This window comes from Geotrypetes seraphini, chromosome 3 (genome assembly GCF_902459505.1).
Source record: "Geotrypetes seraphini chromosome 3, aGeoSer1.1, whole genome shotgun sequence".
Lineage (NCBI taxonomy): Eukaryota > Metazoa > Chordata > Amphibia > Gymnophiona > Dermophiidae > Geotrypetes > Geotrypetes seraphini.
The window spans coordinates 67,284,465-67,310,657 of record NC_047086.1 but is presented as its reverse complement, the minus strand read 5'-3'; the positions used below and the strand labels follow the sequence as shown (position 1 = coordinate 67,310,657).

Here is a 26,193-nt window from a genome sequence, read left to right as displayed (position 1 = left end):
AACAACCCCTCCAGGGAGCTTCAAAGGGAAATCTTTATTCAGAATAACCTGTCAATAGAGAGCTGTAGTCTAAACTGCACATTAAGATTTCCAGCGTGAGCCCCTGCCGAAAGCAACACCTGTGTAGAAAGACTGAATTTGAAGCCCTCATTGAAGTGATGCAACGGCAAAGTGGTAGGGAAGCACCCTAAGGTACCTCTCTCTCTCTCTCTTTTACTACAGCTGCAACAAGAAATATTTAGCCACAAGGGTCGAGAAAAAAGGTCTAGGAAGCTCCCATGCTGTGAAGAAGAATCACAGCACTGAGGTACGAAAGAGCAAGAGGGGCGGACCAGTCCGGAGACAGCTCCACAGAAGCATCACCACCAACTTAAAGTGAAAGAGTTAAAGCTGGGGGGGGGATGCTTTTGAATGAGGTTCAAACCGGGTGAAGCTTTGTTTGCTCGGTGGATACGGCCCCCGCCCCCCCCCCTCTCTCTCTCTCTTACACTTTTCTGAGATTGGTCCATCTTCCCCGAAGAGAGTGACAAGCAGCAATTCAGTCAGACGCCCAAGCACTGCCTTTGCCGAGTCTTAGGAGAAACCCAGGCAGAGGCAGTTAAGTTGTTTTGCGTCCAACTCCCGAGGACTTATTCTCTGACGTTTTATAGCCTTTTCTGCTGCATTATCACAGACTGCTCCGTTCCGGTAAATGGATGTGGCTGGCAGACGTCAGAAACCCCGAAGGCTCTCAGGACCTGGCTACTGAACAGGCATGCCCATGACCAAAGTTGCTGAGTCCCTTTCCAGGAACTGGTCATCAGCCCAAGAGTTGAATTATGTAACTCGTGACCCTTTTCTAAACCCCTCTTCTGACTATGAGGACGAGTTTCTCCAATATCTGTGGAGGGAATATTTGCATCCCAAAGAATATGAATGGGTGTTGATTGCTGGCTATATTATTGTGTTTGTTGTGGCTCTGATTGGGAACATACTGGGTAAGTATTACAATGCCAGAGCTGGCTGAGACTTTAATTTTGCACATTCTATTTGGTTACTGTTAGTTTGAGAGTGCTAAAACTTGAAGATTTATTGTTAAAAACCATGTTGCAATGTATATGGTTGATCTGTATAAAAGTGCATTAGGAATTTATTTTCTTGTATTTACTTTTATTCAGGACTATAAGATTTATTGTTATTATTTTATATGCATACCTGTGTTAATATAGAACTTGTTCGATTCATAAGGTGGTCATCAGAACTGAATAGTGATATTAATAGGGAGGCAATATAACCCGCAACCTTTTTTTTTTTTTTGAAAGGTTTAATTCTCCTAGGGCTCCTTTTACAAAGGTGCTTTAGCGTTTTTAACGCACGCACTGGATTAGCGCGCGCTATAGCATGCGCTAGCTGAAAATTTACCACCTGCTCAAAAGGAGGCGGTAGCGGCTAGCACGCACAGCAATTTAGCATGCGCTATTCCACACGTTAAGGCCCTAGAGCGGCTTTGTAAAAGGAGCCCCTAGTCTGGCCACGATTCATATTATAGAGATTATGAATTTCTGACTAAAGATCACGACAGGACCACTCTTAGCTACTAACTAGGACCTTGGGTTTGTGATTTCTGCAGCTGCAGAGGATGAGACAGTAGCTTTCATACCTATAATGATAAATAAGTATGGCTTGATGTTAATAAACCAGTTGCTTCTTCCACTATATACGGAATTAGATTCAACTCTTATACTTGTGGAATCTTGGAAGAAAAGAACTAAAAAATCAGGACGCAGGAGGGAACCTAGTTACATTCTGCTACGTTAACTGATTTGATCCTGCACTATTTCAGTCCATTAACATCACTGTAGTATCCAAAAGCAGTCATACAGTGTTTGTATATATTTACCTGGCTGCAGATTTTAATTCGTGCGCCTGCACCTGGAGTACTGTGTTCAGTACTGGTCGCCGTATCTCAAGAAGGACATGGCGGTACTTGAGAAAGTCCAGAGAAGAGCAACTAAGCTAATAAAGGGCATGGAGGACCTCTCATATACTGACAGACTGAAAAAGCTGGGGCTTTTCTCCCTGGAAAAGCGGAGACTTAGAGGAGACATGATAGAAACCTTCAAGATCATGAAGGGTATAGAAAAAATAGACAGGGACAGATTTTTCAAATTAAGGGGATCAATAAGTACAAGGGGGCACTCGGAGAAATTGAAAGGGGAGAGGTTTAGAACAAACGCCAGGAAGTTCTTTTTCACACAGAGGGTGGTGGATACATGGAACGCGCTACTGGAGGATGTGATAAGCAGGAGCACACTACAGGGCTTCAAAGAAGCTTTGGATAGGTACTTGGAGGACAAAGGGATTGAGGGGTACAGATAAGAGTAGAGGTAGATTATAGGGACAGGATTAGAGGTAAGTTATAAAATTAGTCAGGGACCACTGTTCAGGCAATAGGCCTGATGGGCCGCCGTGGGAGCGGACCGCTGGGCAAGATGGACCTATGGTCTACCTCAGTGGAGGCAACTCTTATGTTCTTATGTCCTTATGTTGTCATCTGGATCCTTTTGGAGGGCACTTCATAAGAAAAAGTGCTGAAAAGTTGCTCACTTGGTGATTTAACAGATTAACCCCTGCCCTCCCCACCCCCATTTACAAAAGCGCAGAAAGGATTTTTAGTGCAGGCCGGTGTGCTGAATGCTCTGCGCTGTTCTGACGGTTATAGAGTTCCTACGAGTGCTGGAGCAGAGCATTCAGCGTTCCGGCCAACGCTAAAAACACCTTCTGCACTTTTGTAAAGGGGGGGGAAGGGGGGTGTAAATCGGGTAGAGTGGTTGGAATAAAGGTTCTACTGTTGTTTTTTAATGCTCAGTATTTGTAGAGTTTCATAGACGTGTAGCTGTCTTGCATTCTACACAAGAAGTGTATTCTTGGTGGGTTTTCTTTGCTATATAGAAGGACCGTCCTTCCCAAACTGCGGATGAATGTTTATCTTCAGCTCTGTGATTGATACAAGGGAAACTGACCCTTCTCACTGATATGAAATGTTTCTCTCTTTAGGTCTGTCTGATAGTTTCATTATAAGTTTACAAAACCTATATATAAAAGTTGCATTATTTGTAACTCATTTAGACATAATGGAATCAAAATGCCATTGTATTTCTGTATTTTGCAACCTGTTGCAAGGCAGTACTTAAAGTGTTCTCAAAATCTACCTTGTGCTGCTTCAGAAAAGTTCAAAGTAACACCAATCTGCACATAACTAAAACATGTAGCAGGCAGCACCCAGTGCCCAAAGTCTCTGTTCTTAAGGTCTGTAGATGGAATCTGGAATTTAATTCTTTGAATGTTTACGGTTTTTCGCTAGTTCCTCCCAATCCTGCAGTTAATCATGATTTATTTACCGCTTTTCTGAAGAAATTCACTCAAGGTGATAGTCAGCAAGTATAGCCCAGATATAGCTAATAAGCAATTGCAATAGTAAAACCTGGGATAGCCACATGCGATCTCTTAGAGAGAGGAAGAGATTCTATTTACTGCGGATACTATTTACTACAGCATGGGCCTTTTGGCCTTTTTCTGTCATCATGTTTCTATATAACAATACCCACGCAGGGCTGCCTAAGTCTGGTCCTCGAGATCTACTGGCAGGCCAGGTTTTCAGGATATCCACAATGAATATGCATGAGAGAGATTTGCCTGTACTGCCTTCTTGGTATGCAAATCTCTCTCATGCGTGTTCATTGTGGATATCCTGAAAACCTGGCCTGCCAGTAGATCTCGAGGACCAGACTTGGACAGCCCTGCTTTAGAGCATAGTACAGGTTGTTGTCGACTTACGACCTATGCGACTTGCGACCGTTCAACTTTTCGACGCGTTTCCCCAGCCCATACTAATTATAACTTTTATCCCTCCCCACTTACCTTTTCCACCTACCTTTTCTGCAAGAACCAGAAGTCCCGTGAGAACTTAAGGCAGTGTTTCAGTCAGCGGCGCAGGGCAGGGCGGGAGTTCTAAAATCTCGCTCCTGCGTGTGCCAGCCCAGGTACGCTGCTGGCTTCTGACATCGGCAGGAAGGGCTCAGGCAGGATACACCGCTGGACCATCAGGGAAAAGGTAGGCGGGGAGAGGTAAAAAATAGTTAGTACAGTACTTTATACTGTACTGTATTAACATAGGCCGACATACAACCGAATCAACTTACGACTGATCAGTCGGAACCTATTGCGGTCTTAAGTCATCAACTACCTGTATCCTACTTACAATGTCAACAACAATACACATAAATATATGTCCAATTGGTATTCTGAGGTTTCCTCCTTGGAAATCAAAAACTGGATGTCCATCAACAAATTACAACTAAACGCCTCCAAGACAGAACTCCTTTGGTTCCACAAGGAACAGTGCAACCATGCCCGTCCCTCGCTGCGCTGGGACTCAATTACCATAACTGCAAAAGACCAAGCATGCAGCCTAGGAATACTCCTTGACTGCAAACTGTCACTTTCCAACCATATCTCTCAGATAGTATCTTCCTTATTTTACCTGCGATAACTCTGAAAAATGAGGAACTACTTTTCAGAGTCTGACTTCATCTAACTACACTATGCCTTAGTATTCTACCACATGGATTACTGCAATACGTTATTCAATGGTCTCACGGCAAAGAACATACGATGTCTCCAGCATGTACAAAATGCGGCAATCAGGCTTCTAAAAAAACCTCTGTGCCCGTGACCCTGTCTCCCAGGCTCTAGCGTCGACTTGTGTCTTCAAGGTTCTGATGCTAGCATTCAGATCCTTGCATGACATGGCGCCGGACAACGTTAGGGCTAAGCTTCCTCCATACACGCTGAACAGGTCCCTCCACTCCCAGAATGAAATATGCCTCAAAACGCCCCCTGGTTGTGCCCTTCAACTACCACCCGCCAGACAACATTCCTACTCCTACTTCATATCAAGCCACTGAAATTGGCTGCCCCGCAGATCAGATCCCTTGAAGACCTCTCAACTTTAGGAAGGCAATAAAAACATACCTCTTTTCCTAACTCCTCTGCCCTTGACCAAAGGATTACAAAGAAATGTATATTGGTACCAGATCCCAGTGCGTATCATGTTAGGAAAACTTGTATTGAAAAATCTTGCACTGTGACTATGGCAAATTTAACCTGTAAACTGTCTATGTGCGTAAAGTTAGGATAAAACTTGTAACCTGTAAAATGTATATTATGTATATTAGTATTAGACCCCTAATATGTGTCAAGGATAAAAACTTGTCGGAAAAAAACTTGCATCGTAAACTTGTACTGAAATTATATACTGTATATTATATATGTTTAACCTGTAAACCATTCTGAACTCTTTGGGGAAAACGGGGTAGAAAACAAATTAAATAAAAATAAATATATATGAGGGTAATTTGGTAAGTTAAATATTGTCGTCTCCATTGAGGGCTATACACTTTTACTAAGCTGCGATAGTGGTTTTAGCACACAGTGCTTGCTAAATTGCTGTGCGCACTAGACGCTAATGCCAGCATTGAGCTGGTGTTAGTTCTAGCCGCTTAGCGCGGGTTTAGCGTGCATGGCAATTCTGCGTGTGCTATAAATGCTATCACAGCTTAGTAAAAGGAGCCCTTAGTCCAGGGAATTTCAGGGTTTTTTTCGTATCGCAGGAAAAATAGCTTATGAAAAAAATAGAAACTTGATGGACTAAGGGGCAACTTCTATAAACGGCATCCCAATTGTAAGCAGCAGTAAGAGTCCTACCGCTGTCTAACCAGCCAATCAGGATACATATTTACAAACCCCCCCCCAAAAAAAAAAAATGAGGCAGGCCGCTTACACTGTAGGCATCTGACATGGGTGCAGAGAGGTGCCTAGGGATGCTTAAGCTCACCCAAAGCTGGGCATAGGCATGGTTTCACCCAGAAGTGGCCTTGGGGGAGCCTAGGTGGCCCTTGGCATCTCCCTAGAGGTGCGATAGGCACCTGAAATGTAGGCCACTGAAATCCTAGCCTAAACTTCAAATAGATGCGGACGCTAAACTGATCACAGCAAGGAAATCTCCCTGAGTGGCCATGAAAGAGAACCCCTGAACCCCACTGAAAGTCGGCCAGCAGGAGGGATGCCCATTCCCTCCTGCCGCCACCCTCAAACCCCACCACCACTGTCCATGGAAGGAGGGATGCCTGATCCCTCCTGCTACCCCCTCAAAACAATCCACGGCAGGAAGGATGCCAGACTCTTCCTGCCACCACCTCTAAAACAACCCCCAGCAGGAGGGATGGCAATCCCTCCTGCCGGCACCCCCAGCAGGGCCAGAGGGAGTGGGCATCCCTCTGGCCGGCCTTACTGAAAATGGTATGGGGTGGGGTTCGGGTGAGCTTTGGGGGTCGGGGCGGGTGGTGGGAGGTTTTGGGGGGGATGGAGGTAATGTGTTTGGGGAAGGGTGCCAGCAGGAAGGAGTGGGCATCCCTCCTGCCAGGGATGTTAGTGTGTGGTGCCAGCAGGAGGGACTGGGCATCCTCCTGCCGGGGGTTGTTTCAGGAGTGGCAGCAGGAGGGATAGGGGATTGTTTTAGGGGTGGTGGCAGAAGGGATTGGGCATCCCTCCTGCTGGGGATGTTTGCATGGGTGGGGCTTACCTGCTGCAGCTGCAAGCTGATCACAGCAGGGGGATTCCCTTCCTGCAATCAGCTCAGTGGCAATGTGATTCTCTAACATGGGTGCCAGTTACAGAGTCAAGCAGGTTAGGTGGACAGACGTGATTCTGTATAGGACGCATGTGTACGATTCTCAGCTACTGCTTAGGCTCCTGCTGAGACCGGCGTCCTATACATAATCAGGTCCTTAATATATAACTCTAGATGGAGACCACATTGTGGACATTTTTTTTCAGAATGGACATTTCCCTGCTGCCGACTTTGTGCACCTATTGCCTTAAGCCAAAAAGGAACTTAGACGTTGTTTTTTTTAATGTCTAACCACTAGTATAAATCAAGAATGAATAAACATATTACAGTAGACTTTTGGTGTTTGGGAATGATGTACTAAACAGGATTTGAAGTTTAGATCGAGTTGGTTTTGGTATATTTTATGCTAGTTTCAAAATCTTCCATAATTTCAGGATCTGTGATTTTCCGCCACTGTTACATTTTCATTCTGCCAGAAATAAATGTTAAGGCATTGGCTCCTTCCTATAAACTGCACAGCTTTGTGCCAAAGCACCCTTTCAAACAATTTCACTAATATCTTTTGGCATATACAGTATTCAGTCTTGCTTTAGAAAATGTAGATAATCTTATGAATTTCACACAATGAACATTCAACTGGGGAGGGGAAATATCAAGGTGGGCTAGCGTTAAAACGGGTTATTTTTATCACTTCATGATTTTTTTTAGCACAAGCTCTCATTGCAAAAACTGTAACCCTATGTTAAAATAGAACACTGTGTGGTAAAATAACCCATCTTAACAATAACTTCCCCCTAAATGTAACTTTTTTTTTTTTTAAGATACAAGAGCACAGCTGGAATACCTTTTGGAATCACTTGTTTTCTATGATTGGGGGGGAAAGGGAAAGGAATTGGAATTATTTCCAAAGTAGAGAACTGAATGGGGTTGACGAGGATCCCACTGCTGGGGATCCTTTGGGGATAGAAATTGTTCCTGTGGAGCTCCCACGGGAATGTACCTTCAATGATTCTGCGCAGTCACACTTTCACTCTTCAATAAGCCATCAGCAAAAGTTCCTACACGCTACCGGCAGCTGAGCCAGAAGTCTTTCCTCTTACGCTTTTGTGTTTTGCATCGGAGGGAAGGCTTCCAGGTCAGCCACTGGCAACAGATAGGAACCACTACCAGCAACCTGTTGAAGACAAATGCCCATAAGTAAGAAGAAATATTGCATGGGTGGGCAGGCAAACTGGCTAGTGGACGGAGGTGGGAGGAGAAGAGAGTAGAGGAAAACATAAGAACAGCCTTACTGGGTCAAACCAACGATCCATCAAGCCCAGTAGCCCGTTCTCACGGTGGCCAATCCAGGTCTCTAGTACTTTGCCAAAATCCAAGGAGTAGCAACATTTCACGCTACCAATCCAGGGTAAGCAGTGGCTTCCCCCATGTCTTTCTCAATAACAGACTCTGGATTTTTCCTCCAGGAAATTGTTCAAACCTTTCTTAAAACCAGCTGCGCTATCCGCTCTTACCATAACTTCTGGCAATGCTTTCCAGAGCTAAACTATTCTCTGAGTGAAAAAAAAAAATTCTTCCTATTGGTTTTAAAAGTGTTTCCCTGAAACTTTAACTAGGACTTCAGCAGAACGAGATTTAGGAGTAATCATCAGTGCAGACATGAAAACTGCCAATGAAGTGGAGAAGGCTTCATCTAAGGCAAGGCAGATATCGGGTTGTATCAATAGAAGTTTCATCAGCCGAAAGCCTGAAGTCATAATGCCGTTGTACAGGGCCATGGGGAGACCTCATCTGGAGTACTGTGTGCAATTCTGGAGGCCACATTACAGTAAAGATGTGCGCAGAATTGAATCGGTTCAGCGGATGGCCACCAGGATGATCTCGGGGCTCAAGGGTCTCTCATACGAAGAGAGACTGAACAAATTGCAGCTCTACACTCTCGAGGAACGTAGGGAGAGGGGAGACATGATCGAAACATTTAAGTACCTCACGGGACGTGTTGAAGTGGAAGATGATATTTTCTTTCTCAAGGGACCCTCGGCCACAAGAGGGCACCTGCTCAAACTCAGGGGCGGAAAATTTCATGGCGACACCAGAAAATATTTCTTCACAGAGAGAGTGGTTGATCATTGGAACAAGCTTCCAGTGCAGGTGATTGAGGCAGACAGCGTGCCAGACTTTAAGAATAAATGGGATACCCATGTGGGATCCCTACGAGGGTCAAGATAAGGAAATTGGGTCATTAGGGCATAGACAGGGGGTGGGTAAGCAGAGTGGGCAGACTTGATGGGCTGTAGCCCTTTTCTGCCGTCATCTTCTATGTTTCTATGTTCCCTAGTCTTTGTAATTTTTGATGGAGTGAAAAATCGATCCACTTGTATCCGTTCTACTCCACTCCACTGCACTCAGGATTATGTAGAGAAGAGTCAGGAAAACTTATCTTTCAAAACCAGGATCCTGTTTCACCACCAGTTCTTCAAGGGATCCAGGAAAAGAAAACCATTCTTATCTGCCAAACACAAGAAGTAAAGTCTTACAAAAATCAAGGCATACAAAACAAAGACCAAAACTTACTGAAAAAGTAGTAAAGCTATCGTATACATACTTGGGGCTCCTTTTACTAAGGTGCGCTAGCGGTTTTAGAGCACATTTAGCATGCGCTACAATATCGCACGTGCTAAACGCTAACGCCTCCATAGAGCTTGCGTTAGTATTTTTCATGCAGCGCGTGGTTAGCGCACGCTAAAAATGCTAGTGCACCTTAGTAAAAGGAGCCCTATAATTTTAGAAACATAGAAACACGATGGCTGATAAAGACCAAATGGCCTATCCAGTCTGCCCATCTGCAGAATCAACTAACTCCTCCTATCCCTAAGAGATCCCACGTGCCTGTCCCTCACTTTCTTGAATTCAGACACAGTCTTTGTCTCCATGCGTCTACTACCCTTTCTGTAAAAAAATATTTCCTTGGATTACTTCTGAGCCTATCACCTCTTAACATTATCCTATGCCCTTTCACTCTGGAGTTACCTTTAAATAAGAGACTTGCCTCATGCGTATTTATGCCATGTAGGTACTTAAACATCTCTATCATATCTCCCCTCTCCCTCTTCCAAAGATCTTTGAGTCTGTCCACGTACGCCTTATGATGTAGACCACCAATTATGTTAATATCCTTCCTCTGGGCCAACTTCATTCTGTTTATATCTTTTTTGAATGTGTGGTCTCTGGAATCGTACACAATATTTTAAATGAGGTCTCACCAGAGTCTTATATAGTGGCATCAATACCTCCTTTTTCCTACTGGCCATTCCTCTCTCTATGCACTCTAATATCCTTCTAGCTTTCACCCTTTCAACCTGTTTGACTGCCTTAAGACCATGACATACTATCATACCTACCGTATATACTCAAATATAAAGCGAGATTTTTGGGCAAAAAAAAAAAAAAAGTTTATATTTGAGTCCCCAACTGATGACATCTAAACATAGTGATGTCATAAAAATATGTGGAAAACCATGCAGAAAACCACATGGAAAAACCACACAGAAAGGGAAAAAATGCAAATGCAAACTGCTAAAACACATGCAAATGCATTGCAAACTGCTGAGAATATAAAATGTCCAATAATCTTAAAATGAGAATAGTTTATATATATATATATATATATATATATATATATATATACTGTATATACACCAAGATCAAAAACATATACTTCATTCCATGGAAGAATTGAGTCCAAAGGGTTCAATTGAAATAAAAAAAAATGTATCCACAGTAGTTCCCTTTGGTACAGATGTTTGTCAATATCCCTTGGTCTGTGAAGAGCTGGGCTATAGGAAAAACCTATGAAAACTTTGAATAATATGTCCCACTTGGCTGCCATATGATACAAGTGGAGCACCTTGCTTCAATCATTAGATGGCTGATCTGTGTTCAATAAACCTCACACGCAGTGGTTTTCTGGCCTTGCCAACGTACAATTTATTATAACTGCAGTTCAAAATGTAAGTCACATACTGAGATTTTTACATGTGGTGGAATATCTTAAGAAGTAAAACTATCACATTGCTTAGCCATAGAGCAGGGTTTGCAAGAAATGCACCTACAGTGACTTTGTGTTGTCAAAGGAGGAAGCAATGTCCAGTATCCTGCTCCAACAGTGTAGCCAATCCAGGTCACAAGTACCTGGCAGAAACTGAAATAGTAGCAATATTCCTTGCCATCAATCCCACACCACCAAGTAGTGGCTTCCCCTATGTCTGTCTCAATAGCAGACTATGGACTTTTCCTCCAGGAATTTGTCCAAATCTTTTTTAAACCTAGTTACACTAATCTCTGTTGCCACATCCTCCTCCAATGAGTTACAGAGCTTTCTGTATTTTTCGCTCCATAAGACACACTTTTTTTCCGGGTATGTCTTATAGAGCAAATATAACAATCTCCACACACACACACACACACACCCGTCCCTACCTTTAAATCTGACATGTTAGGCCAGCGGGCCAATAAAACTTGGGCCGCCAAACAATTCCTGCCATCGCCGGGACCCGCTGTTCCTTCCCTCCCTCCATCAGGTGCACCGCAACATGTGAAAAGGAGCCATGTCGAAATTGGAGCCCTGCTGCCGCTGCCGCCACACGTTCCCTCAGCAGCGGTCCCATATGTCAGAGGAGGGGTGGGACCGCGGCAGAGGGAACGTGCTGCGGAGGCCAACTCTAGATCCTTTGCTGGGCACTCTCTCCCCCAGCTCCACGATCGTCTCACGCCGGCCCAGCCTGAGCTTAAAGACAGTTTCTTGAAGAAGGCTTGATCCTGAACCCTGCGTTTTCCCCCCTTGCAAACCCCAGCTCATCACACGGAGATCGCATTGGCAGGCTCCTGAAACATTTCTTTTCAGTATGGTCATAGGCATCCTTTACAAGCTCCACTATCTGCTTTACTTGTGGACTCATTTGTTTCTGGCAGTATGTGTCGTAACCGGGGACGCCACAGGGGCTATGGCCTCCCCAAAAATTGGTGGTCAGAAAAGCCAGCTATGGCTCTACTTTCCCACCCGCATCCTCTTAGATGCTGTAATTTTAAATCTGGGGGCAGCCACCACACAGCATTGCTGTAGAATGAAGACTTTCAGGGCAGGCCTGCTTACTGACACTGCACGACAACAGCCTGAATATTTAAAATGACAGCGATCTGGCAGTGGCATAGTAATGGTGCGGGTAGAAGTCTACCGGCACCCGTCCTCATCTCTGCTCCCCCACCCTCTACCTTCCTTTTCCCTCCCCTGTACCTCTTTAACGTTCCCAGCACAAGCAGAAACCCCAACCATGCTGTCATGCCAACGTCGGCTCTTCCTCTGACATCACTTCCTGAGACACACGCATAGGAAGTGACATCAGAGAAAGAGCCTCCGCTGTCGCAAGCAGCAGGTTGAGGTTGCTGCTTGTGCCGGGAATGCTAAAGACGGAAGGGGTGTGCAGCAGGAGGGGCAGGGAACAGGGTGGAGGAGGGGCAACACCGTCCCAGTTACCTCTCACCCTTGCAACTTCACTACAACCAGGGAAGATAGGTGGGGGAGTTGTTGTGCCACAGGATCCCCTGGGGCTAGGGCAGAGCTCTTTGGCTCCTCCCCCCAAACAAAAAAGCATTCTACCTCCTCACCAGTTAGCACAATAAGAACTAGATTCTCTAGTCCTTCCTTGGCTATAAAACATTCAATTATCTCACGATTCTGAAAATGACTTGCATGAGGAATCATCAGATTTTCTATTCCGTAAAACTCACTCCATATATGCCTCAGCAGAAAAGAGGATTTACCTGCTAACAATGGCTATTTCTGTTACTGTTCCCCCCCCCCTCCCTTTTACTCTGCCTCTGTCTTCTTTTGCCCCTCTGTAACAGTTTCATTTGTAATTATATATCTCACTCGGGATAGACTAAACTGCTTATTTTATGTGATACATAGCATGGAGATGGATTAGATCTATTCTGGATTACTCATTCCTGGTTTATTTATTTATTTATTCAATTTTCTATACCATTCTCCCAGGGGAGCTCAGAACGGTTTACATGCATTTATTCAGGTACTCAAGCAGTTTTCCCTCTCTGTCCTGGCGGGCTCGCAATCTATCTAACGTACCTGGGGCACTGGGGGGATTAAGTGACTTGCCCAGGGTCACAAGGAGCAGCGTGGATTTGAACTCACAACCGCAGGGTGCTGAGGCTGTAGCTTTAACCACTGCCCCACACTCTCCCCTATTGATATCTTTGTCCACAAAACTATGACTGCTTTATTTCTTTTAGGGCTAGAGGCAGTGGTAATATATTTTTATTTTATTTATTTTCCAAATTTTTATTCTGCTCTCTCTCTTAAATTTTAGGCAGATTACAACAACACATAATAAAATTACATAAAATATAACAAAATTAAAGCATAAATATATAATCCATATAAAGCAGAGTTCACTTGCAATTAGAGCATTATTAATTTGAAGTCCACATTAATCAAGAAGTTACATGACTTCCTTCTGTAATTGCCTAGAAAATCACTCATGTATTAAATGAAAAGCTTGCTGAAACAGATAAGTTTAATTTGCGCTGATTTAGGGGTGGGGGCTACTGTTGACCCAAAAAAGTCTGGGGATTTGATCTAAAGAATTATTATTGTTTTGGATTTAGCTCATGCTTCTTTCAGCAGTAGCTAAAAGTGAATGATTAGATATTTTTTCCTGTCTCTGGAAGGCTTACAAACTCAGCATGTATCCGGAGCAATGAAAGGTAAAGTGACTTGCCTGAGATCAACAAGGAACTGCAGTAGGATTTGAAGGAGGCTCCCCTGGCTGTCAGCCCAATGCTCTAACAAGTAGTTGGAATGGAAATGGGGCTGGAAGATGGGAATTTTTTTTCTTTTCATTTTGCTGTTTGATTTATCATCCACCAAATGAGATGAATATTGATCTTTCATCAGTTGTTAGTACACTGGCTTCTTCTGGCCTGGCTCTCTCTAAAAATTGACCATCTCGGGAGGGGGGTTAATTAGCATATATTACAATCTCCACTGGATAGAGGAATAGAGTCATTTCTGATTGTCACGGAGGCCTTAGATCTTAGGCAAGTACTCTGGTGGCTCAATACATCACAAATGTGGGTACAACATAGTCTGCCCATTGACCCCGATTTATAACATGGATTCAGCTACAACACATTTTGCCAATGTCCTAATGTCCCATCATCTCCTAATTTCAATAGCACTACACAGCTGCAAAATGCAGCAAGCATTAAAAAAAAAAGAAAAAAGAATAAGCTAATATTACTATTTATCACCTTCTTTGTGGTAATGTACATCAAAAGAAAATGCGTAGTATTCAAATGTTATGATCAGTGAAGATTCATTCTACCTGTTTAGTATTCAGCATAACACACAACCTTTTCTTCACTATCAATTTATCAACTGGACATATGTCTCTTTATAAATACTTTTTTTTTTTAACTGTTATTTAAGTCAAACATGCTTTCACTATTCAAAGGAGCTAAACTGTGTTGCAGTTAAATAAAGAAAAGCTGATTTTTTTTTTTATTTCTAACTTAATGGAATAAGAAGGTGGTTTCCAGCTCCATCATATTTCCCATGTGTTGTGATTCTTAATTTGTGCTGCAGATGAATTTAAAGTTGCCAACTTGTTTATGTGTTTATTTTTGTTTTTTTGTTTTTACTTTTTCTCAATGACTCTCTCATTTTGGCCTCCTTTCTACAAAGCCACGCAGCTTAGTGCCGCACGGCAAATGCTCCGACGCTCATTCCATTCCTATGGGTGTCGGAACATTTACCGCGCTGGCACTCACTGCCGGCTTTTGTAAAAGAGGGGGGTTGTTAGCAAATTTGTAAGCAATGGACTATCTAAGAAAATCGTAAGGCTTTAGATATCCTCAAGGCAAGCCATACCCAGGCACAGGTTTCCCATGATTTGGGTGTGGGTGAATATACATTGGACTAGATTAACAAAGGGCACGGATCGGATTCGATCCGTGAGGGATCCAATCTGATCCATGTCCGGGGAACTGATTCACGAATCGCCCTCATGCAAATGAGGGTAATCGGAATCATGCCCCCATCTGACTGCCAGGATCGCTCTCTAGCGATCCCGACACATGCGCAGACCATCTGTAGATGGTCTGCGCATGTGCTGGCCCTCCGAGCCCGGCAAAGAAGTTTTTTTTTTAAACTTATTTTTGCAAGCCTGTGGTTTTAACCCACTTTAAACCCTCAGGTTAAAACCACGGGCTAGCACTGCAGGAAGGGCAGGAGAGATTCGGGGTAAGTTGGGATGACGATTTGGGGTGGCAGGCAGGAGAGATTTGGGGCGAGAGCAGGAGATCGGGGCAGGCAGGACAGAGCAGGAGATTCGGGGATGAGAGCAGAGAAGCAGGGCAGAGAGTAGGTGGCAGAAGGCAAGGCATTCGGAAAGGACCTCAGCAACTGGTCCTCAGCAGTCGCTTATTTTTGGATCGGCCAGCCCAGTCGGTTTTGCTTTTTTATTTTAGTGAATTGCTTCCTGCCTGCATCTGAATGCCGTTCCCCCTCATTTGCATGCATGTATCAGAGGATGATCGGGGCAGCGGTTAATGAATCAGTTCGGAGGGAAATCGTGTCGTAATGCGGAATAGAAATCCCTAATGTAATGTAAATGGTCGGAAGTTGATCGGTGGCCTTAGTTAATCTAGCCCATTGTCCCCCTAATTCTAGAAAGCTGCATGCCCAAATGACCAATAAGAGGATATAATTGTCCTTAGTTGGCACTCATTAGCATCAATTAACTGTTATGTGCATAACTGCTCTTAGTTGCAATTTTTTAAGTTGCATGCTCAAATTTCAGAGCATGCAACCTGAAGGGGCATGGACTTGGGAGGGTCATGGGTGGGTCAACTGCTACGTATCAATTCTATAGCACTGCTAGACGTACGCAGTGCTGTACTTGTAAGAGACAATCCCTGCTAAATAGAGCTTACAATCTAATTAAAGCAGATAAAACAGGACAAATAGGGGTTAAGGAATTTCATACACATGGAATAATAAAACAGAAATGGGTACTTTACAAGCGAGTGGGAGTTAGGAGTTAAAAGCAGTCTTGAAACAGTAGGCTTTTAGATTAGATTTGAATACTGCCAAGGACTGAGCTTGATGTACCGACTCAGGCAGTCTCTTCCAGGCATATAGTGCAGCAACATAGAAGGGACGGAGTCTAGAGTTGAATGGAGAGATAAGAGAGGAAAGATACTGAGGAGCTACAGAGTGAATGCACTTGTAAGTCAATAATAGGAGTTTGAACTGTATGTGGAATTGGATAGGGAGGATCAGGGGCATGTCAGGCAGTTATGCACGTAAATTACCGAACACTAGCATTTACATGCATAACTGCCAGTTAGATGCAAGCATTTACAGCAGCCACTGAGGTGGTGTAAATGCTCATAGCCAAAGTTAGGCATGTAAATTCAGGCTTCAGCTCGAATACTAGAAGGTCGTTATATGCACAACTGTGTTATACAATTCATGCTTAGCATACATCTTCCTATTGCCATAATTTAGCAACATTTTGAGAAATTATCCTTATGTGGCTTGATAAAAGAGGATACAAAGCTTAGAGAATCACTTTTTGCATGCAAGTGAAGCCCTGCATAGAAAACCAATTAAATTGAGTGGTGAAGTTCTACTGGATAAAGTAGAGCTCACCTGGTCCACTCAGGAGAGATTGGAAGATGCAATAATTAGGCACCAGGCAGAGACCTTGCAACAAAACTTGGAATATCAGCAAGGAAATTCTAGGCAAAAAGAATTAAAGGCAAGTAGTAGTTGGCCTTGGCAATTCAAAATAATGTCAAGGGATTCAGCAAATAGCCATTTCTAGGGAAAATAATTCAGCAGACACAGCTGACACTAGTTAGATTACCCAGCTAAATGTCATGCTTGCTGACGATAGCTACAGAGAATATTAAGAATTATAAAATTAAACTGAGCTGTAACAAATTTTGTCATCATTAAACAAATACCATATTCTATGAAACATCCACACAATTGGTTAAATTAAATGAGGTAACTATTAGTCTGAGATTTAAAAAACTGCAGTCAGCATTTTCTTTTTAATGCTAGCTATGGTGCTTAAATTAATGCAGATATATATATATTTATTTATTTAAAATCTTTATTAATTTTTCAAAACTAATACAAAGTGCCAGGAATTATACAGACATTAATAATCAAAACAATCACTTATATTCAATCAATAACAATGCAGAAGAAAAATATCCCTCCCATCCCATCTAATACATTTAATCAAATAATAAACCAACAAGATATCCCCCCCCCCCCACACCCACCCTGTCCTGGATGTGTATGGAAATAAATTAAAATTAAAAACAAAAGATACCTATAATGAAGTTACAAAGGATGTCAATGGGCCCCAAACCAGTTTGAATAAATTGCTATGCCCCAACATATCAGCATTCATCTTCTCATATCTGTAGCATAAACATAAACTCGCCCACCAAAAAGGAAAATTAAGGCGATCACAATTTTTCCAATTGCGAGTTACCATTTGCATGGCTATCCCTGTCATAATTAGGAAAAGCCTGCATTTATAGCTGTCCATGTGGAGCTTAATATGCAGTAATGTTCCACACATGACTACCTCATTGGAATTGTTGATTCCAATATGAGATTAATCTGTCCCCATATTGACTTCCAAAAGTTGAGTATCAAAGGACAATAGAACAACAGATGATCCAATGTCCCTATGTCAAGATGACAGTGCCAGCATCTATTAGATTTAGAACTGTTTAACCTGTGCAACCTAACAGGGGTCCAAAAAGATCTATGTAACAGAAAAAACATCTCATCCTCCAAGTCCAAATTCGTGGCCATCGAGATGCAGAAATATACTCCTTTATCTCAATGCTCCAAATGTCTCTAAGACTATTTTTTTGAATTCAAGAATTCAGAAATTAATTTATACCACCTGGCGGCCTGATGTCCTAAAAAAATCTGCCTGGAAGCATAGGACCTGCAAGCTATAATGATTTTTTAGATTTCGCCAATCAGGGAACCCACTCTGAAAGGCCTGCTTCAACTGCAACCATCTATAATTTTGAGATTTTGAAATACCGAATGATTAAATTAATGCAGCTATATTTAATGCTGCTATTCAGATCATGAGTGATTCTGAATATATATACTATATAGGGACCCTTTTACTAAATTGTAGTTGGGTTTTGAACTTAGCACATGTTTACACTGCAGTAAGTGCAAAATCCTGTGCAGTAAATGCAGAGGGTGTGCTCAAACCATGACCCATCCCAAAACTCAAGTCATGACTTCCTAAAAACTCAAACCCCATCCTGCTTATGGCTCAAACTCTGACTCCCTCCCCCTCCTCCCACCCCACATTCTAAACCCCAGCCCCCAAAGATAAATTTCCCTTTTCCCAAAACTCTAAACTTTGACCATCTGTAGGCATAAGGGCCACCACCAGTACAAACCCCAACCTTGAGAGTTGTACTTTCCCCCTACTCATGACTCCTCAGGAGTCCCATTAGGGAACTTGATGGCCATTTGGGATCCTGGATGAGGCACAGGCAGAACATAAGAATTGCCGCTGTTGGGTCAGACCAGTGGTCTATCGTGCCCAGAAGTCCGCTCCCGTGGCAGCCCTTAGGTAAAAGACCAGCGCCCTAATTGAGTCTAGCCTTACCTGCGTACGTTCTAGTTTAGCAGAAACTTATCTAACTTTGTCTTGAATCCCTGGAGGGTGTTTTCCCCTATAACAGCCTCCGAAAGAGCATTCCAGATTTCTACCATTCTCTGGGTGAAGAACTTCCTTCGGTTTGTACGGAATCTATCCCCTTTTAAGTTTAGAGAGTACCCTCTCATTCTCTCTACCTTGGAGAGGGTAAACAGCCTGTCTTTATCTACTAAGTCTATTCCCTTCATTATTTTGAATGTTTTGATCATGTTCCCTCTTAGTCTCCTCTTTTCAAGGGAGAAGAGGCCCAGTTTCTCTAATCTCTCACTGTATGGCAACTCCTCCAGCTCCTTAACCATTTTAGGTGCTCTTTTCTGGACCCTTTCGAGTAGTACTATGTCCGCTCTCACCTGATCTATCAAAGATAACCCCTCGGTAAGTAGGGGTTTTGTATCTGGAGGGCAGCCTTTGTCTCCTAATTTTAAATTGTCATATGCATTGAAGTATTTGATATTGCGTGTACAACAAACTTTTAATAAACTTGAAACTTGAAATTGGCCTTTGGACTGTAGGCTTTGTTTCTTAAATGAGAGGCGTTTGGACTCTGGGGAGGGGGGGAACAGGCTTTATGTCTTTAGAGCAGGGGTGCCCACACTTTTTTGGCTTGCGAGCTACTTTCAAAATGACCAAGTCAAAATGATCTACCAACAATAAAAATAGTAAACATATACCCCCTCTTGTACTGTGGTGCGCTAGCCGATTTAGCGTGCGCCCATTGTATTCTATGGACGCATTAGCATTTAGTGCACGCTAAATCAGCTAGTGCGCCTTAGTAAAAGACCCCCATATTTATTTATATATATATCGAGTGCACCTCTTCTGTCCTCCAGACCTCGCTCCATTCCCCAACCAACATCTCTCTGTCCTTCCAGCTTTTCTTTCTCTCTCCTCCACCCCTATTGGCAACATGTCTCCCTCCTCTGTTCTGATATTGCAACTCTTTGTTCTTCCTCAGGGTCTCTCCCCTTCTGTCTCTTCTGTCCCATAGCCCAATATCTGTCCCCTCTCTTCTGCCTCCCCTTTATTTCAGGTTTCTCCCTCTCTATCTTCCTTCTGCTAACATTTTGAGTCCTCCCATCATTGGTCCAGGTCTTTGTGTCTCTCACTCTCTTTGTCTTCCCCCTCCCCAGGGCCTGGCATCTCTCTCTCCTCGGTTCAGAGTGTTTCAACCTCTCTAAGCCCTCTAGTAGTCCAGGATCTGCCTTATCTTCCCACTCCCTTTTTGTTCAAGGCTGCTTTCCTGCCCCTCCTCAAGGTCCTTTTGTCTCTTCTCTCTCCCCCCCCTCCCCGATCCAGCGTCTCTAAGGCAATCTCCCTCCTCCCTTGCAATGGGCCCAATTTTACCCCGACATGTGGGACCTTATCTCCGCTGCTTCCATCAGACTGGATCATCGAGCTGCTTCCCTTAGACTGGATCCCTCACCTCCGTTCTTCCCTCTGGCCTATCACAGTTGAAAGTTCATTACGGCAGCCTGCAGAGCGAACGTAGCATGCTGCCATCAGCTTCTGTAGCACGTTCCCTCTGCCGTGGTCCCGCACCTCCTCTGACGTTGGGGGCGGGACAGCTGCAGAGGGAACGTGCTACAGAGGCTGACGGAAATCTGCTATGTTCGCTCTGCAGGCTGCCATAATTCCACTAGTTTAAAGGTGAGACAGTGACCGGGGGAATGCTAGGGAGAACATTGGCTCTGTGAGCTACCGGCGTTGCCTTTGCGATCGACCGGTAGATCGCGATCAACGTTTTGGGCACCCCTGCTTTAGAGGGTCAGTATTTTAAACATCAAGAATTAGTGTCTGAGTCATTGGGGTCAGAGTTGGCATCTTCAGAGGATCAGGGTTTGTGCTGAAGGGGTTTATAAGGAAGTTTTAGAGAATGGGGGATTACCACCACATGTCCATTGAGAGGCCAATATGGAAAGATTCATAGTAAAGCTGAGCCTGGATGTCTGAACACAGGGCTTCTATTAGAAGTGTAACACCATGCCATGCAGAAAGCCGATGGTATACAAATTTTATGCACAGAAATCTTGTGGCTAATGGGACACAGATGTGTATGGAAGATTTTTGGTACATGTAGCTTGTGCTCATGTGTAAACAAAAAATGAAAGTGTGAGCACACATTGGTGCGTGCTTTTTGCACCTAAATATCATCCATGCAAAAATTGCTTACACAAAAGTTTTGCAAGTCTCATATTTAGGCGCACAAGGACAGGTGCCAAGGTGTACTTTTACTTTCCGTTGTGTTCAGATAAATGCACATGTCTGTCACCTCCTGCGTGCACTTGAACATTGCAAGATCTTCCTTCTCTTGCAAAAAAAGAGAAAAAATTGGCAATTAAATCTGAAAACCTGCCATGAAATCCTCTTCGTTAACCCCTGTACTCTGCCTCAGACTTGATGAAAATATTCTTGCGGTAACCACGACAAAACCCCTGTCTATCTCTCTGCATTATCTCTTAATGGCCTCATTGACATTATAGTAAAACCTTGGATTGCGAGTGGGTGTGCGAGTGTTTTGCAAGCCAAGCAAAATGTTTTATTAAATTTTAATGTGATAAACAAGCGATGTCTTGCAATACGAGTACGTATTCGTGCAGCACGTCATCACAACTGAGCCGAAGATGCTGTGAGGTCTTGCAATACAAGTATGCACGTCACAACTGAGCCAATGGTTCTTCTCTCTCTGATGCTGCGGGAGTGTAGTGACTGTTCTAAACAAGTGAGGTCTTGCAATACAAATACATACTACAGTTCAGTAAAGTTTTTGGGTTGTGGAACGAATCATCTGAGTTTCCATTATTTCTTATGAGGAAATTTGCTTTGATATATGAGTGCTTTGGATTATAAGCGTTAATTTTGTCTATTTTTTACTATTGTAACATAATCTATTTGGAATCCTACAAGAAGATCTTAAGAAGAATGAGGTTAATCCAAAATACAGCTGTCCGACTAATTTTTGGTCTGAAAAGCAAGACCATGTTAGCCCTTACTATCGGCAATTACATTGGCTACCCATTGAAGTAAGAGTTCTATTCAAATGTGCTTGCATCTGCTTCAAATTGGCATTTGGATTGTCTCTTATTTACCTTTCCTCTCACTTTGAGCGGCATAGGTCTAGCAAAGCTACTCAAAGTTTTTGCTTATTTGCCTGCCCTAATTTAAAATCTTGTCGATATAAGACGTTCCTGGATAGGACACTTGCCTTTCAGGCGGGCAAATTGCAAACTTAGTTAGGCAAAATTATTCCTCAAGCCTTGTCCTACTGTTCTTTTAGGAAACTAGTTAAGACTAATTTGTTTGATAGATTTATTCCCTGATTTAGATGGTTTTAAAGCTGCATCTGTGTATTTTTCATGCAATTGTATCTTTTCACTGATTGTTCAGTCCTCTTTTATGTAAACCGCCTAGAACTGCTGGTGTTGGCAGTATAAAAGAATAAAGTTATTATTATTATGCTCATAAACCAAGGTTTTAATGTAAATGCAATTGAGTTTTTTTTTAATCTTTATTGATTTTCAAACTTTGACAGTGCAATACAATTAATTGAACATAAAACACTGCATAAAACGAACTATTAACTACATAAGTAATACATAAAACAATCATTGAGTTAATACCTATGCTCAGCAACTCTCTACATTGTTTGGCAGTGCATATTCAACCCATAGTAACCATGCAGTTAGGCCCACAGTAGTTTTTTTTGCATTGGCCCTTAAATGCAGTTGTGCTTCCAAACTGCTAATAGTGTGGCAGTAAGTGCAGGTATTGACCCATGCTATCAGAACCAGTCACTCCTCCAGTTCACCCTAATCACACCAACTCCAGCATTAAGCAGGTAGTGTTATTATTATTATTATTATTTTACCATGCTAACAAGTTTACTGATGCATCAGACATTAGCGTGGGTCTGTACTATCTATGGCAGGGGTGTCAAAGTCCCTCCTCGAGGGCCGCAATCCAGTCAGGTTTTCAGGATTTCCCCAATGAATATGCATGAGATCTATTAGCATACAATGAAAGCAGTGTATGCAAATAGAGATAAGTGTAGAGGTAGGTATAAAATTAGTCAGGGACCGCTGCTCAGGCAATATGCCTGATGGGCCGCCGCGTGAGCGGACCGCTGGGCTGGATGGACCTCTGGTCTGCCCCGGCGGAGGCGACTACTTATTTACTTATGTACTTATGATTATGGCCCTCAAAGAGGGACTTTGACACTCCTGATCTAAGGTGAGGCTCTACTGACACTAGCTGCTTAACACAGCTTAGTAAAAGGACAGTTCTCCCTATCCAGCTAACCATCCAAATCTACATTTTAGCCTGAGTCAGAAAAAGGTACAGTAGATAAGGGGTTGAGTATAGAGGATGGAAATGCTGATTAGGAAGCGAGTTAAACATAAAGGGGCTCATAATCAAAAAATAAATACATCTTAAAACTCGCCTAAATCGATACTTGAACCTCCAAGTGCTGATAATCGAAACGGGTTTTAGACGTACCTAAAAACGACTTAGACCTGGTCAGTGCCGCTGTACGACCAGAGCTAAAAGGATCATTTTAGGAGGAGTGGTGAGGGCGGGATTTGGGCGGGACATGGGTTTGTCGTACTGCATGTATAACCAAAACTTTAACAAGGCTGCCTGGATCGAAGTTGTGACTTAGGCCATGTAAAAACAGGTCTAAGTGGCAAAAGGGTATCCAAAGTGACCAGATAATCACTGCAAACACAAAGTACAGACCCCTTACATACAGCCCCAGTGATCAATGACCTCCCCCCACAACACCATAAAAATCGTAATAAAAATATACACATCTGCCTACAGAACATCAGCACCTGGCAGCCTGGCATAGGAAAGCCTAGCAGAGCGGCACAGAAGTGGCTTAAGTGGTCTTGGGGGTGAGTTAGTGAACCATGGAGAGGAGGACCCAGGTCCATAAGCCACTCTAATCGCTGCATTCATGGTAAAACGTGCACCCCTAAAAACCCACCAAAATCCTTTTGTACTGCAATATAAATGGCACCTGCAGCCATAAGGGTTATTGGGGTGGTAGACAGGTGGGTCTAGTAGGTTCTGGGGGTATTTTGGGGGGCTCACCATGACCTATAAGGGAGTTGTGGTGAGATGTTTATGTGGCACCCTTTTTGTGAAGTTCACAGCAGTGCCCTGTAAGGTACCCCACTACTCTGGTGCAATGTTTGGGTGGCCAGTCCATCACTTTGCTGACCCTGCCCACATCCAAAAGGGTGTTTTTGACTTGGACAAATTTTTGGACGAGAATGGGGTATAATGATAGACAACTTAGCGGTCTGGACGATCAAATGGCTGGTCGTCCAACTAGACAATTTTCGGGGGGGGGGGGGGGGAATAATTTGGACGTATTTTTCTGGAATGGACATTTTACTTAGTCGACTTTGGGTGACTAGTGACTTAGGCCACAAACAGACTTAGATGTTTCTTTTGATTATGCCCCTCAAAGGGAGAATAGGCTGGCAAAGGAAAAAGAGAGAAAAAGGAACCATGGGAGCAACTGGAAGAGTGAAAAAATGGGAGATGAAAAGCTGGTAAGTAGGTGAGAGGTGAAAAGAGGATCTGGAGGGTCAGATAAAGGCAAAATGGACCCATGAGTGGAGAAGCAGAGAAGAGAGAAAAAGAGAAAAGAGAGAAGATCAGTTTTAAACAGATATAGGGAAGGGAGAAAAAAAGAAGACAAGGGAAGAAAGAAGAAATAGGAGATGCAGAAAAAAAAATTATTTAGAGAAGAATCACACAAGAAACGTGGAATCAAACTGGTTAGAAAAATAAAATGCCAGGTCAACAGAGTTAGAATTGAAAAAAAAAAAAAAGTAATGGAATGTATCATTATTGGTTCAAGATCGTCTTTTCCTATGTTTGTATTTTGCAATGTGCATAAGGCCATTGCATTTATTGTTTCTCTTTAATTGGTACTGGACTGCTTATAAAGTCTATTGTTCTTAGGGGATTTTCATTTCAGTTCATATTTAGCTGTTTATTTCAAATTTGTGGTCTCTTAATTCTGCATTAGGTAAAGGGTCTGTCTATCTTCTGCATATGTAACTGAGGTGCAATTTGTAACTCCTTTTGTAGGGATCTGTAACAATCCAGCTTGTTCTACCATACTGCAGTTTCCCAATGGAAGCCGTATTAGTGCTCTAGGGCTGATGTAATAGTTGCAGTGACAGATTGATAGGGAAAGAAGATTTATCAAAGGGGTTAACAAGAAAAGTAGTGAGAATGGTTATCTGTAGTTCTTAGCTTGTATACTGTATATACACAGCTTTTCCCTTCATAGCAGCAGTGGAGCTTTGCTCTCCGCAGCTCCTGAGGCCTTTTCCTTCATTTAAGAACATTATATATTAGGTAAGGGGCAATAAGGTTAATATTCTCAGAGTAAATGACTGGAGGTTATTTTGCACTTGTAATTTATCTGCAGTTCTTATCCATCCCTGTCATCACCAATATGGAATCACCATGGGGCGGTTCATAGTCTAAAGCGCGCGAGGACAAAGGCGCGCCGACAACCGAGCACGGACAACTGAGCACAGGACTTCATCACGCCAAAGAAAAACCGTATTTTAAAGGGCTCCGATGGGGTGTGTGGGTGGGGAACCCCCCCCAACACATACACACTTTACTTAATAGAGATTGCGCTGGCGTTGTGGGGGGTTTGGGGGTTGTAACCCCCCTCATTATACTGGAAACTTAACTTTTTCCCTGTTTTTTAGGGGAAAAAGTTAAGTTTTCAGTATAATGTGGGGGGTTACACCCCCACACACTCCCAACATGGCAGCGTGAGGCAGTGTGATCCCTATTAAGTAGAGTGGGAGGGGGTTCCCCCCACACACACCCCCGTCAGAGACCTTTAAAATACGGGTTTTCTTCAGCGCGATTAAGCCCTGCGCTCAGTTGTCCGCGCTCGGTTGTCGGCGCGCCTTTGTCCTCGCGCGCTTTTGACCCGTCACCCCATGGGGCAGAGGTGGAGCAGAGAGTGACACTAGGAGACGGAGTGGGTAGAGCTGGCGGATAGGTAGTAAAATCTCCCGTGTCAAAAATTTTTCCTCCTTGGCATCTCTGTCCATATTAAAGATTAGTGGCTGTATGGGCTGAATTATATCTCTTCCCATCAGGTATCTGAATCTAAAGGAAAGATGTCATGAGTCAAAGAAGCCCGGGGTAGTCATTACACCTAGCAAGCAGAGCAGAAGAGTCCTAAGAAAGTCAGCCAAACAGAACAGGTAAGGATATACCGAAACTTGTGTTTAACTAGGAGTAAGCCTTGTGCATGTTCCCTTCTGTAACTAAAGCCATATAGAGGTGGAGTTATCAATGTGGGTTACGGAAGCCCGCTAATTAAATAGTGGGCTAACAATGGCTGAGCTGCCGGGTTAAGGAAATAATGAGGTAGTGGGGTGAGGGGAGGGAATTGGAGTGGGTAAAGAGTGAGAGGCGAGTGCAGAAGGATGGAAGGGTTGGGTTACATTTAGGGACTGGTGGCTGGAAGATGGTTACTGAGGAAGGAAGTGTGGGGATTGTGTGGGTTTTGGATTGGCTGGTTGATAGGCGGGAAGTGAGAACTGAAGGAAAGGAATTTGTTCTTGTGGGGACAGTATGGTTGGTTTGGTGTGGGGAGGTTGGGTAGTTTGGAGGTTTGAGGAAAGGCTTAGGGGGAGTTTGGAATTTTCCCACCCTGCCCGCCCGTTGTCTTTTCTTTGG

The 26,193-nt window shown here is 43.3% G+C and overlaps 1 protein-coding gene across 3 annotated transcripts in view; it reads left to right on the top strand.

Annotated features, from left to right (window-relative positions):
• Window positions 1-545: 545 nt before the first annotated feature.
• The window catches only part of HCRTR2 (hypocretin receptor 2), a 132,921-nt gene continuing 107,273 nt past the window's right edge, over window positions 546-26,193 (top strand). For 2 of the 3 annotated variants that reach the window (XM_033938476.1, XM_033938477.1), the window contains exon 1: window positions 546-977. In XM_033938476.1, coding sequence (XP_033794367.1) covers window positions 755-977 — 223 coding nt within the window. In that variant the 5' untranslated portion in view covers window positions 546-754. Of the gene's footprint in view, window positions 978-25,607; window positions 25,716-26,193 lie in introns of all 3 variants that reach the window. The other variant, XM_033938478.1, reaches the window with a different exon arrangement.